The following is a 15537-nucleotide window of genomic DNA, read 5'->3' on the forward strand; positions in this document are numbered from 1 at the left end:
AAGTTCTTTAAAAACACTTTTAAATGTTTGAAAAGGGTGTAAAATGTGTGAAAGAATAGAAAGTTCTTTAAAAACATGTTCAAAATGTTTACAAGGGCTGTAAAATGTGTAAAAGCACAGTTTTAAAATGTCTTTTAAGATGTGTAAAAGAATAAAAAGAAACACAAAGATGTTGAAATTGTGTGTATGTGTGGCGGCGGCGGGGGGAAGCAGCAGCTATTCATTAGTTCTCTGGGGGCTCACTCTTCCACACTTTGAAAACCCCTGAAAAATACAACAGAAAGGTAAAGTAAAACTGGTGTCAGCGACCGAACGGCTCCCCCTAAAAATTGGTCCCCCTGCCTTTACAGCGCATGTGTCATTTTAGAGCATCAGCAACAATTCACCGATTATCGCCTCATTTCTGCTTAAAACTGCCTAATTTCTGCTTAAAACTGACTTTAGAATGATTGAAGAGGTTTTACTTTGTCATCTGATGGTTAATAATTACATTATTCTGTTTGATCGCTTTGGGTGTAGAGAGTCAGACTCAGAGTGTCAGCCTCAGATGTGCTGCTGGGGCGCTCTGATCGCTTCCTCCTTCTTTCCTGAATTTATGTGGAAATGATTGTTGTACAAAAGCTTTGGATATCTGTCGCTGAGATAGATGATGACTGGAGTGCAGTTTTACGCAGAAACAAGGTGATAATCAGTGAACCGCGTTGATGACGCATGCGCAGTGAAGGCAGGGTGGACCGATTTTTAGGGGGGACCGTTCGGTCGGCGACACCGGAATTAAAGAATGGATAGGATGTGTGGCTTTTTGTCAATACTGTAAATAAGTGATGGCAAATTTGAAAACAACGCTGCAATGTTTTGAAACATTTGCAACGCAGGTGTTTTAGAACACTGTTGCAGAATCTGTATCAAAAGGAGGACATCACACACTGTGCTGTGACTGACACACTGGCATGTACACTGGCATCTGCTGGATGGCTTACGTATATTGAGCCGTATCAAATTTAAAGACTACGGTCAGCGCAGCTTGCACGTTGCTCATTTGTACAATAATATAAAATCTTAATGATAACTAACCAGTACTAGAAATCTCTTCCTCACAAATGCTGACATTCTCAGGCTGCTCAGTAACAGGCTGGAGCTCCGTCTCCTGTAGACCTGAAGGACTCATTCCCCACAACTTCTTAGGAGCTTCTGCAGACAGGATGCCCATCTGAATAACTTCACCTGTTGTTTCTTCTGAGACATTGGACATATACACATACAGAGAGAACTCACATTATTACGGGCTCATTTTCAGGGACATTTTCACTCTGGGAGAAGTTAACTCACCAATGGTCCAGATACAAGTCTCCTCTAGAGTTTTCTGGTGTACAGGGAGGACAAATGGGACTCCAGCCTCCCACTTCTTCCTGTCCCCAGCAGATGATGGTCTATCCTCCGGAGGCACCAATGTAGCTGCTGAGTGAATGTTGGGGAAAACATTTAAAAGCAATAATTTTGTGGTAATCACTTACATAAAGACAAGTGAAAACATTTAATTAAATATATATGATCAAACTCTATAAAAACTGTGCTGTGAAGTCTGAGATAAGGAATCGTCACATCGAGTTATGAACCAGGATCTCCAACCATCCCTTGGACGAACTGTGCTAAACAATGTTAACCTACTCAGACCTGAACTTAAACAAGAATCAGGTAATGGGGAAAAATGGTTACTTTCTCTGTGGATGTAGGATTTCAGGAGGTTAATTCATCACACCCCACTTGTATTGTTCCTGCTTAGTCTTAAGACTGAGGGTTAAAATTTAGCTTTAAAAAATAACAAAAACAACAACAACCCTGTCTTGACCCCGGTTCCATTAGTAATTGATAAACTTGTGTTTCTTTCAAAATTACGGAAATGTATTGCATTCCCTGGATCTGAATTTTCAGCATTTAAAGGGTGGGGTACCCCAGGGTTCAGTGCTGGCATCCATGCCATTATTACTTTATATGGAGCCTCTGGTTCAGATTACAAGTGGTTGGTAGATTAATCACTTTATCCTGGTGACACAGATCTTTGTCCATAAACAGATAATGTTGCACGACTTTGATCTGCGCACTTCGTGACAGCCCCACCCACCCACTGTGTTTGCAGCTGGATGCTGTGCTTTGTTCCACTGGCTGCCACGTGTTGTGTGCTGGGCGCTGCGTATATAAAATACTCATTTTGCAGCAGATTAATCATTTTCTGTCTGAGTTAGCTGTTGAAAATGCCTCTAATAGCTTCCGGAATCACATAAGATCATGCGTGCGCTGAACAAGGTGGAGAAAGCGTTTGGAGCTGTCTAAAAAGGTAATTATTTGTCATGTTTACATTGTAATGGCTTGCATGTTCTTTCCTTCTTGTGTGCAGCTGTAAAAGTATGTTTGTGATCGATTTCTATCTCGTTACAATCATTCAGACAAGCTGCGCTCTGATGCGGTGTGCTGACACTGTTCAGTTCTTCTTTACTCAACTTGATGAGCTGCGCATAGTATTGTGAGTAGATCGTGCAACATTCACTACCACTTCACATTTGTTGCACAACATTTATGCATGAAAGATTTTTTTAACATTTCAAAATTCTCTTTGCGCAATTTCGAGTGCCGGCGCCCCTCTCATGTTCAGTCTACACCCATTAACGACGAGTTTACTGCACGACAGTGTGTGCATCAGTTATGCAAGTGTCAGGGGGGCCTTTACTCATGTTGTCAGGTTGCAGGTTTGTTTGAGTGCGGTACAAAACTGGATGTCATTCAACTTTTTACAGCTGAGTTCTCAAATAGACTAAATGGCTACTTCATAAAACCTTGAACAGGAGACCTCTGCCAGTGAGACTATACTCACCAATGGTAGTGGAACAAGTATCCTCTAAAGTTTGTTGAGCCACTGCAAGTACAGGAAGTTGTGAACGATCCCACTTCTTCCGGTCTCCGTTTGAAGGAGGACGTTCTTCAGTAACCGGGTGGATATGTTGAGGAGCAGAACTTGGTTCTGTAGGTGGTGGAAGAACATCTTCCTCCAGTGTCTCCTCCAGTGAGCTCTGGGCTTTTAGGTTCTGGTTAACTCTGTACAAAATCTGTTTCTTCTCACTCTGACATAAGAAAAATGTTAAGAATTTATTTTTATTGGTTATGGTTCAAAAATAAGTCTAATAGTCATCTGTTATGAAATAATACCATGAAGTTTCAGAATTGCTGCAATATTAGTTCAGCATAACAAAGGGATTAAAGCAAAACAACAACAACAATCTTCTGAATGAATTTTTTTTTTTTTTTACAGCCAAATCATAAGCTGTTCACCATCTACCTTTTTGTAGAAACCCTTTGGTGATCACATCCTAGGATTTAAGGTAAAACAAGGTGGAGACAGCTAAGAAATCAGAATCAACAGACCCTTTTAAAATGCAAAAGAGTAAATATGAGCCAGGTTTCTTTTCCTGTTCAAAAGGGATGAGCAAAAATAAATAAATAAAATCAAATAAAATTAGATTTTCTCGTCATACTTAGAATGGGCTAATAAAAAGTGAAATCACTGGCAAACAGAAAAAAAAATGAAAATGATCCATTTTCTCTTATTCCAAACATGTAAGTAGGTTGAGGTAAAAAAAAAAAAAAAAATATCTGAAACTGTCTGATTGTGAGCGATAACATTGGGGAAGGTGCAGGAGAGGGAAATTTTTTGGAAAATGATGTACCAAATGGTGCATTTTGAGCACAATTTTAAGGAAGAATGAACAAAAAGTCCACATATGCTATATACTGTATTTTGCACAGAGTGAGAGTTTCCATTTCAACAACCTTCCATTCATGACACAGAGGTCAAGCCACAGCAAGGACACAATAATGCAAAATTTGAAACTACACAGCAATGCATCTGAACTGACTGAACAATACTGAATTAAACTTATTTGAACTGATATTCAGTAGTAGAATAATTTGTCATTCATAGCTGTGTAGATTCAAAACAATGAGGTTCTAGATGATTTGAGGTTAAATAATATTAAAACTGCATGTCAGCGCTGCTTTAAGATGTATCAGTGAGAATAAAACAGTTCAGTTTGAACTAAGCCATTATTGAGCCAATACGACACCTGCAACACTGGAGTCGGAATTTAACCGTTTCATTGTCAATTTAAGTTGTTCAGCCATTTCCAGGTTACTCAAAGTAAAGAGGTCACATTAAGTGAGTGGGAGACCAGCTTTTTAAGCACAGGTCAAAACATGGAAAACAAATGATCCGTCTTTCAGCAAAACGTCAGTATCAAAGGGAAAACCATCACTTCATAAACAAGAAATTCAGGAAATAATACTTTTTTCAAGAATCAATTTTTACAAAGAACTGACTGCTGATAGCCTTCTTTGTGGCAAGAAACATCGTTGAAAGTTGTTGCGTTGATTGCACAGACTTTTAGGAAACTGTTTTACTGTTTTGTTGTGATGGAGGAACGGTTTTCCATGTGAAGTGCACTTCAAGTGGCTCTGAAACCAAAGGCATTCAGCTTCTTCATGTAGTCCGAGAAATGATCTCCAAGCTCATCTTTTTTCTACGACTATGAACTTTTAAACTTGGTTTTGATTACATCATCAGTCAAAGAGAGGTATTGCTGTCTCTAACCAAAGAAGGGCTACAACAACAACTTGACCTCCTATGCAATTTCTCCCAAACCTGGGCCATGACAGTGAATCTAACCAAGAGAAAAATTATGATACTCCAAAAGGACCCTGCCTCCAGTTACACAAATATAATCTATTCCTGGATAAGATGGTCCTAGAACACACACACACACACACACACACACACACACACACACACACACACACACACACACACACACACACACACACACACACACACACACACACACACACACACACACACACACACACACACACACACACAGTAGTGTTCAGAATAATACGTAGTAGTGCTATGTGACTAAAAAGATTAATCCAGGTTTTGGGTATATTTCTTATTGTTACATGGGAAATAAGGTACCAGTAGATTCAGTAGAGTCTCACAAATCCAACAAGACCAAGCGTTCATGATATGCACACTCTTAAGGCTATACAATTGGTCTATTAGTAAAAAAAGTAGAAAGGGGGTGTTCACAATAATAGTAGTGTGGCATTCAGCCAGTGAGTTCGTCAATTTTGTGGAACAAACAGGTGTGAATCAGGTGTCCCCTATGTAAGGATGAAGCCAGCACCTGTTGAACATGCTTTTCTCTTTGAAAGCCTGAGGAAAATGGGATGTTCAAGACACTGTTCAGAAGAACAGCGTAGTTTGATAAAAAAGTTGACTGGAGAGGGGAAAACCTATACGCAGGTGCAAAAAACAGTTAGAAGATGCCTGTGTGAAGCTAATTTATTTGCAAGAATCCCCCGCAAAGTCCCTCTGTTAAATAAAAGACATGTGCAGAAGAGGTTACAATTTGCCAAAGAACACATCAACTGGCCTAAAGAGAAATGGAGGAATATTTTGTGGACTGATGAGAGTAAAATTGTTCTTTTTGGGTCCAAGGACTGCAGACAGTTTGTGAGACGACCCCCAAACTCTGAATTCAAGCCACAGTTCACAGTGAAGACAGTGAAGCATAGTGGTGCAAGCATCATGATATGGGCATGTTTCTCCTACTATGGTGTTGGGCCTATATATTGCATACCAGGTATCATGGATCAGTTTGGATATGTCAAAATACTTGAAGAGGTCATGTTGCCTTATGCTGAAGAGGACATGCCCTTGAAATGGGTGTTTCAACAAGACAATGACCCCAAGCACACTAGTAAAGGACCAAAATCTTGGTTCCAAACCAACAAAATGAATGCCTCGCAGATCTGAAGAAATCATGAAAAACTGTGGTTATACAACTAAATACTAGTTTAGTGATTCGCAGGATTGCTAAAAAAGCAGTTTGAACATAATAGTTTTGAGTTTGCAGCGTCAACAGCAGATGCTACGATTATTGTGAACACCCCCTTTTCTACTTTTTTTTTTAACTAATAGCCCAATTTCATAGCCTTAAGAGTGTGCATATCATGAATGCTTGGTCTTGTTGGATTTGTGAGAATCTACTGAATCTACCTGTACCTTGTTTCCCATGTAACAATAAGAAATATACTCAAAACCTGGATTAATCTTTTTAGTCACATAGCACTACTATTATTCTGAACACTACTGTATGTCAGAATAAACATCAGCACCACAGGCTATTTCAATAAAGCTGTAAATGACCTGAGAGACAAGGTAAAAAGGGCTTTTTGTGCCATCAAAAAGAACATCAAAGTAGACATCCGAATTCAAATTTGGCTCAAAATATTGGACTCTGTCAACCTATTTCTTTTTATGGTTGCGAGGTCTGGGGCCCGCTTGCCAACCAAGATTTTGCAAAATGGGATAAACAGCAAACTGAGACTCTGCATGCAGAATTCTGCAAATTCATTCTCTGTGTACAACAGAAAACATCAAACAATGGATGAAGAGCAAAATTAGGAGGATACCTGCTAACTGTTGAAGTTCAAAAGACAGCAATAAAATTTTATGACTACCATAAAAATAGTGACCCCAATTCGCTCCATAAGAAAGCCTTGATCCACAAAGAGACTGTAGAGAGATACCCCTAGCTGGTTCTGGGACTCTACACAAACACAAGCAGAGCCACCAAACACAAGCCATATTAGACAAAACCAAATTATAAGAAAGCAAAGAGAAAACTATGTGACACATTGGGGAATTAAACAAATAAAAATAAATAAATTAACCAATAACCAGAGTAAATGGGAATGCTATTTGGCCCTAAACAGACAGTACTCTGTGGGAGAATACCTGAGCACTGTGACCAACCCAAAGCTCAGGAAATCCTTGACCATGTACAGTACTCAGTCAGCAAAGCCTCACGGTGGGGAAAAGCCGCCACTGTCAGACCTGGCTCTCCAGAGAAAGACAGACTGTGCACCCACTGCTCATGACACGACGTGGAGACCGAGATGCACTTCCTAACCACCTACCTGTTGTACCAAGTCATCAGAGACATGTACTTCCCACTGATCACAACCACTCAAAAAGACTTTAAGAGCATGACCAACATTGACAACCTTCGTATCTGTTGGGTGAAGCACAAAAATGTGCAAACACAGCAGCAAGGTTTGTGAGCTGTTGCGACACGAAAAGAAGGAGCAACGGACATATACCACCATGAACCCAAAACAGGAGATTAAACTGCCATGTCACTTTATCTATGTATAATATAGCATAGTAGATTTTTACACCGAAACCACACTTTTTACTATTATTTCAACACCATATCTCTTGTTTACACATTGATTTACTGTAGAATATTGTTAGCTGTATGTACATTTTCTTAATTTTATTTTTTCGCTCTATGTAACACTTGCTTTGACAATGTAAATGTATTTTCCCATGTCAATAAAGCTCCACTGAATTGAAAATTGAGAGTGAGAAGAGTGAGAAGAGAGACAGCTGTGTGTGCTACTCCGACACCACACAGAGATGAGTGAGAAACAACATGCACAATTAGAGAATCGGGCTGATTTATCCTAAAACAGTTGATCAGAGAAACACTTTTGTTGCAGCAGGAACATCACTGAAATTAATACTTTGATTTTTCACCAGATTTTGTTTGTTGGGCAAGTGATGGCCGTGAAGCATGAGGCCGACAGCACTGTTCACTCACCAGTGTTGAGTGGGCAAGCGTTACTGTCAAACCCTGTCATTTATGGCCTTTTGGCAGCCCAACTGACGGAAATCCGTCGTAGCGACGGAGAACTTTAATACCTGATGACATTATGAAATGATTACAGACAACAAATAAACTCACCTGGATGACTGCTGAAACCTCTGACTCGGGCTGAGGTTCTTTTAATGGAGTAACCTATAAACACAATACAAAGAAAAATTAATACAGTAAAGAAATACGAAAAAAAATATGATGTTTCAGGATGTGGAACACACTAAGTGTACTGACTGCGCCAACATTCTTCAGTGCAACGGTCATGGATATAGCAGGGATAGAGGGTTTGGATGCAGGCACGGCTGAAGGTTTAGCAGCTGACTCTGGAGGAAAGGAACCAGACTGTGGGGCACTACAATCAGATGTAGACGACACCGCTATTGCTGCCGCTGAATTTCCTGCAGGCACGGCAACCTTCAGCCCTCGTGCTACAAGCTTTAACAACACACAAGCTGTAAGATTAGATCATACTGTAATATTAACCAAGAATTGTTATTACAACAATACAAATGAAAAAGACCTTACATGGTCCTCCCAGGCTCTCTTTTCTCGCTCATATGCTTCTCTCCTCTTCTTCTCAAGTTGCTCTTTCAGTACAGCAGCACGGGCATTTGCTTGGGCCTATTGAGTACATATACAGCCAGGGCCATAAACATAATTTAAAGTTCATAATTTATTCTCCCATAGCATAATTAATTTGAACCAAATAGCAATTATGAGCTCTCATAAAAATTTTGTAAAATTACATGAACACCTTCTCCATTTTGAAAGACCCAAGGTTCATTGGGTACAAATTTAAAGGCCCCTTCACACATAACATGAATGAGGCCGAATGGCACGCGAAGGAGGATTCGAATGGCACTTGTGAAAAATCCGAGCTGCACCTGAAAACTTCATACAGCAGTGGGCACAACCGTTCAGCCACAGTACGTGCACTCCACAATCGCATCATGCTCATGGTGGAAACCCAATCGAACGGTGGTAGAGATGAGGTCATAGTGCTATCTCACTGTGGTCACAACATTCATACGGTATGTCAAACACAAGTTGGACCATTCGGGCCGCAGTTGAGGGGCTGCATGAAATGATCGGCCACGTCGAACCCTGGCCAAATGTTGTGAAGGAGCTAGCCTTCAAACCAGTGGCCAAATGAAGGTGAATGGTGCCTGAATGGCCATTTGGCCCACACTCAGCCAAAATCGAAGTGCCACCTACGAACTTCCAACAGCAGTCATGGGGCGGGCTCTTAGAAAATGCAGGCGCAGAACACCACTGTCGTGCCATTAATGGAGCGAATGCTCAAAGGGAGGTCAATGTGTCGTGTCTGCCCCCGAGCAACATGAATGACATGCGAGTGTGTCCTGCCCCCCTCCCCCCAAGAGCAACACGAATGGTGTGAGTGTGTCATGTCCCCCCTCTCCCGAGCAACACGAATGGTGCGCGAGTGTGTCGTGTCCCCCCTGACCTGAGCAACATGAATGCCGTGAGAGTGTGTCGTGTCACCGTTACCCCCCCCCCCCCACCCCGAGCAACACTACTGGCGTGCAAGTGTGTCGTGTCTCCCCCCTTGACCCAACACTGTGGAGGTGCGGCCAAGGTGGAAAAAGCTCGAACGGCAACCGGAGTGCAGTGCGATCGCTGTCCAGCACAGCGCGCACAGCAGAACTGGCTATCATGTCCATGATGGACATCATTTAACACATACATTGTCATTCCCTCCAATGGGTTACACAATGTATATGATACATGAGACATTATGATCATCACAGCTGTAATATGAGACATGCAGGTGCGGGCAGCGTGCCCACGGCAAGTCGATGCATGCGACAGGATCGGCACGCTGCCACCAAACACAGCTGACCAGGATGTCAGAGCTGTGGAACACCCATTATGACATATTCAGCATGACCCTCTGGAGGTGGAATTACGAGGCAGCAGTGTGCCCACGACGCCACAAAAGAGGTAAAAATAAAAACTCAGCTGTAGAATGGTTCCTGCATACGTGTCACAGCAGTAGGCGGACACCAACCACACAGCAGCCTGTGCTGTACAACCCATCCTGCTGACAGCTCCCACCATCAGCTCACAAAAGTGTTGTCCCATATGAATAGCATATAAACTGACAGCTACAGGACAGTAGCTGGACAGCTCATGGGCACTACATCCTGGAGAGGGGACAGCCATGAGCCCATTCATATGAGTGCTTTGATGCTCTGGACAGGGGGCGTGTCACCGGCTGTGGACCCTCTGTGTGGCCGGCCGCTTCACCTCCGTGTGGCTGGCTGATGTGTTCATGATGTGAGCGCATGGACGCCTCATGTCTATGCGTGTCACAGCTGCTCCAGCCAGGTGGCCGGTAGCAGCCATGAACTTTGCTGGCTTGACCTCTGGTCACTGCGTGCGAGAGGGAGTTTGGGATGTTTTATTACATCTCATTCATGTCAATTCATTAATTCTTCATTTACTTCCATGGACATGGTTCATGAACAAAAAGGAACAGAAGAATGACAATTCTTGTATTCTCTGCTCCTTATAACAGGAATTATATATTTTAACAGTCAATAACAAATCCATTTGTTTAACTCAATTCCAACACAGACACCTTTTCAGCATCAAGTTATCATGCATCAATTCAACATAGTTACCAGTAACATGATCATCTTACATTTCAACGGTACGTTCATTGTTCTTATAATGTTCTGTAGTCTCATTATTTTCTCCTTATACATTTTCTTTGATTTATACACATTTGTAGGACATTTAATTGCTTCTGCTGCTGTGAGACCATGATGTGGTATCACACTTCTCCCTGTGGTCGCACTGAGTTTGTGCGTGTGCATCATGCACAAAACCGTTGCCGTGGAATTGGCCCACATTCTCGGTGGTCATATGCCATCTGTACATGGCTGTCCGATCGTCTGTCCCTCCTGACTGCGACTGGAATTTTCCAGGATTTGCCCATTCGGCCTGTTTCATATCATACTGTGTGGATGTTTTTCAGCAGCAGGAACTGGGCGACTAGTCAAGATTAAGAGAAAGATGAATGCAGCAATGGACAGATTCATCCTGGATGAAAACCTGCTCCAGAGTGCTCTTGACCTCAGGCTGGGGCGACAGTTCATCTTTCAGCAGGACAATGACCCTAAGTACACACCCAAGATATCAAAAGAGTGGTTTCAGGACAACTCTGTGAATATTCTTGAGTGGCCCAGGCAGAGCCCAGACCTGAATCTGATTTAACATCTCTGGAGAGATCTGAAAATGGCTATGCGACGCTCCCCATCCAACCTGATGAAGCTTGAGAGGTGCTGCAAAGAGGAATGAGCAAAACTGCTCAAAGATAGGTGCACCAAGCTTGTTGCATCATATTCAAGAAGACTTCAGGCTGTAATTGCTGCCAAAGGTGCATCAACAAAGTATTGAGCAAAGGGTGTGAATACCTTTGTACATGTGATTTCTTAGTTTATTTTTTGATAAATTTGCAAAAACAAACAAAAAACAACCTTTTTTCATGCTTTCCTGTTTCACTGTGGAAAGAATTTTGAAGAATAAAATTAATTTACCCCATTTTGGAATAAGGCTGTAACACAACAAAATGTAGAAAAAGTGAAGCGTTACTACTTTTGTAATCCAAAGAAGAGGAACGTGGATTGAACATGTCATCAGTTATTGAACTGTGCGGAAAACACGAGACAAAGTGGGAAACTTTTGGTATCAAATGTTAATTTGATGCTTCTGTTACAAGTCTGTAAACATTTTTTTTTTCAAATAAGTTCTCATTTAAAAAAAAAAAGTAAAATTTTATTGGCCAACCCTGTATATCCTTATGAATTTGGTCAACTGGTTCTTGAGATATCGGGCTCAGAAGGGTGGCAATGACAATATCTTGAATATCTCGCTGTAACCCTGAAATTGACCCAAAGGTCACCGAAATCAACCAGTGTTGGGAGGCCACCCAAGTACACCCTTATGCAAAATATGACTGAAATTGGTCGACTGGTTCTTGAGATATCACGCTAACAAATGAAAACAGACAGACGGACGGACGGACATACTGATTGCTATACCCCCCCATTAGGCATTAGTCATTTAGTGTCAAGTAATTCAATCAATTTCATCTGTCATGCTGTTCAAGTAGCATTCATCTTGATGAATATAAACTGCTGACCACAAAACTATAAAGTTATTTTTAAATGACTTCATCTGGAAATCAATAGACATTCTAATACACTCACATATCTTTAACTGCTTATCCGGGACGGGTCACAGGGGACATTCTAAGTGACTTAACACAAATTGATTTTAGCTAAGGTATAGTTAAACGTATATCAAAACTGTATGTTATTCTGTAAAATACATTTATAACCTGCTATGAAAGTGCTATATAAATTTTATTAAGTCAATCAATCAATCAACTTTTTTCTTGTATAGCGCCAAATCACAACAAACAGTTGCCCCAAGGCGCTCCACATTGCAAGGCAAGGCCATACAATAATTATGAAACACAGTCTACGTCTAAAGCAACATAACCAAGGGATGGTCCAGGGTCACCCGATCCAGCCCTAACTATAAGCCTTAGCGAAAAGGAAAGTTTTAAGCCTAATCTTAAAAGTAGAGAGGGTATCTGTCTCCCTGATCTGAATTGGGAGCTGGTTCCACAGGAGAGGAGCCTGAAAGCTGAAGGCTCTGCCTCCCATTCTACTCTTACAAACCCTAGGAACTACAAGTAAGCCCGCAGTCTGAGAGCGAAGCGCTCTAATGGGGTAATATGGTACTATGAGGTCCCTAAGATAAGATGGGACCTGATTATTCAAAACCTTATAAATAAGAAGAAGAATTTTAAATTCTATTCTAGCATTAACAGGAAGCCAATGAAGGGAGGCCAACACGGGTGAGATATGCTCTCTCCTGCTAGTCCCCGTCAGTACTCTAGCTGCAGCATTCTGAACCAACTGAAGGCTTTTTAGGGAACTTTTAGGACAACCTGATAATAATGAATTACAATAGTCCAGCCTAGAGGAAACAAATGCATGAATTAGTTTTTCAGCATCACTCTGAGACAAGACCTTTCTGATTTTAGAGATATTGCGTAAATGCAAAAAGGCAGTCCTACATATTTGTTTAATATGCGCTTTGAATGACATATCCTGATCAAAAATAACTCCAAGATTTCTCACAGTATTATTAGAGATCAGGGAAATGCCATCCAGAGTAACGATCTGGTTAGACACCATGCTTCTAAGATTTGTGGGGACAAGTACAATAACTTCAGTTTTATCTGAGTTTAAAAGCAGGAAATTAGAGGTCATCCATGTCTTTATGTCTGTAAGACAATCCTGCAGTTTAGCTAATTGGTGCGTATCCTCTGGCTTCATGGATAGATAAAGCTGGGTATCATCTGCGTAACAATGAAAATTTAAGCAATACCGTCTAATAATACTGCCCAAGGGAAGCATGTATAAAGTGAATAAAATTGGTCCTAGCACAGAACCTTGTGGAACTCCATAATTAACTTTAGTCTGTGAAGAAGATTCCCCATTTACATGAACAAACTGTAATCTATTAGACAAATATGATTCAAACCACCGCAGCACAATGCCTTTAATACCTATGACATGCTCTAATCTCTGTAATAAATTTTATGGTCAACAGTATCAAAAGCAGCACTGAGGTCCAACAGAACAAGCACAGAGATAAGTCCACTGTCCGAAGCCATAAGAAGATCATTTGTAATCTTCACTAATGCTGTTTCTGTACTATGATGAATTCTAAAACCTGACTGAAACTCTTCAAATAGACCATTCCTCTGCAGGTGATCAGTTAGCTGTTTTACAACTACCCTCTCAAGAATCTTTGAGAGAAAAGGAAGGTTGGAGATTGGCCTATAATTAGCTAAGATAGCTGGGTCAAGTGATGGCTTTTTAAGTAATGGTTTAATTACTGCCACCTTAAAGGCCTGTGGTACATAACCAACTAACAAAGATAGATTGATCATATTTAAGATTGAAGCATTAAATAATGGTAGGACTTCCTTGAGCAGCCTGGCAGGAATGGGGTCTAATAAGCATGTTGATGGTTTGGATGAAGTAACTAATGAAAATAACTCAGACAGAACAATCGGAGAGAAAGAGTCTAACCAAATACCGGCATCACTGAAAGCAGCCAAAGATAACGATACATCTTTGGGATGGTTATGAGTAATTTTTTCTCTAATAGTCAAAATTTTGTTAGCAAAGAAAGTCATGAAGTCATTACTAGTTAAAGTTAATGGAATACTCAGCTCAATAGAGCTCTGACTCTTTGTCAGCCTGGCTACAGTGCTGAAAAGAAACCTGGGGTTGTTCTTATTTTCTTCAATTAGTGATGAGTAGAAAGATGTCCTAGCTTCACGAAGGGCTTTCTTATAGAGCAACAAACTCTTTTTCCAGGCTAAGTGAAGATCTTCTAAATTAGTGAGACGCCATTTCCTCTCCAACTTACGGGTTATCTGCTTTAAGCTACGAGTTTGTGAGTTATACCACGGAGTCAGACACTTCTGATTTAAAGCTCTCTTTTTCAGAGGAGCTACAGCATCCAAAGTTGTCTTCAATGAGGATGTAAAACTATTGACAAGATACTCTAACTCCCTTACAGAGTTTAGGTAGCTACTCTGCTCTGTGTTGGTATATGACATTAGAGAACATAAAGAAGGAATCATATCCTTAAACCTAGTTACAGCGCTTTCTGAAAGACTTCTAGTGTAATGAAACTTATTCCCCACTGCAGGGTAGTCCATCAGGGTAAATGTAAATGTTATTAAAAAATGATCAGACAAAAGGGAGTTTTCAGGGAATACTGTTAAGTCTTCTATTTCCATACCATAAGTCAGAACAAGATCTAAAATATGATTAAAGTGGTGGGTGGACTCATTTACTTTTTGAGCAAAGCCGATAGAGTCTAATAATAGATTAAATGCAGTGTTGAGGCTGTCATTCTCAGCATCTGTGTGGATGTTAAAATCGCCCACTATAATTATCTTATCTGAGCTAAGCACTAAGTCAGACAAAAGGTCTGAAAATTCACAGACAATTAAGACATTAATTACAGACATTAAGTACAACAAAGGCTGATCTGGCATCAATGCAGTCACTGATTTATAAACACAGGCTAATTTACTGGGCCTGGGATCTCCACGTCTTTGAGTTACTAAGTGTACACACTGGCCTACATGTGGTTGTTTACCTGCAGCATTTCTGTCACTGCATGTTCTGTAAATCTTCTGTTGTGTTTTTGTTTGGCCTTGTTAACATGGCCAGAGCACAATACCTCATGTCTGGTCTGCATGAGGTTTTCTTTCAGTAATGTGTTTTTCCTAACCACTGTCACCAATGTGCTTGCTCACTGAGTGGGTAATGCCCCATTTTCATAAAACACAAGTGCACATGGCCTCAACAATTGTTTATCTATTAATTTCTATGGGCCCCTGCATGATGTCCAAGCTCTTTCTCTTGTTGTTTTTTCCCCCCCCCAGTGTGAAATTTGTCTGGAGTAGGTTGAGGAGAACCCCCTCACCGAACATTGTAGAAAAAAAATGTGCCATGTGCCTGTGTGCCAGGAAGCTACAACCCCTGGCAAAAATTATGGAATCACCGGCCTCGGAGGATGTTCATTCAGTTGTTTAATTTTGTAGAAAAAAATCAGATCACAGACATGACACAAAACTAAAGTCATTTCAAATGGCAACTTTGTGGCTTTAAGAAACACTATAAGAAATCAGGAAAAAAAA

General features: G+C 40.9%; 1 protein-coding gene across 1 annotated transcript in view; it reads right to left on the reverse strand.

The window, feature by feature from the left end:
• The window catches only part of nek1 (NIMA-related kinase 1), an 86849-nt gene that overhangs the window by 20277 nt on the left and 51035 nt on the right, over window positions 1-15537 (reverse strand). Inside the window, 6 exon segments of the mRNA XM_034180546.1 lie at window positions 1075-1236; window positions 1330-1458; window positions 2870-3116; window positions 7860-7913; window positions 8007-8207; window positions 8298-8393. Of these exon segments, the coding sequence (XP_034036437.1) occupies window positions 1075-1236; window positions 1330-1458; window positions 2870-3116; window positions 7860-7913; window positions 8007-8207; window positions 8298-8393 (889 nt within the window).

Source organism: Thalassophryne amazonica, chromosome 10 (genome assembly GCF_902500255.1).
Source record: "Thalassophryne amazonica chromosome 10, fThaAma1.1, whole genome shotgun sequence".
In the NCBI taxonomy this organism is placed as follows: domain Eukaryota; kingdom Metazoa; phylum Chordata; class Actinopteri; order Batrachoidiformes; family Batrachoididae; genus Thalassophryne; species Thalassophryne amazonica.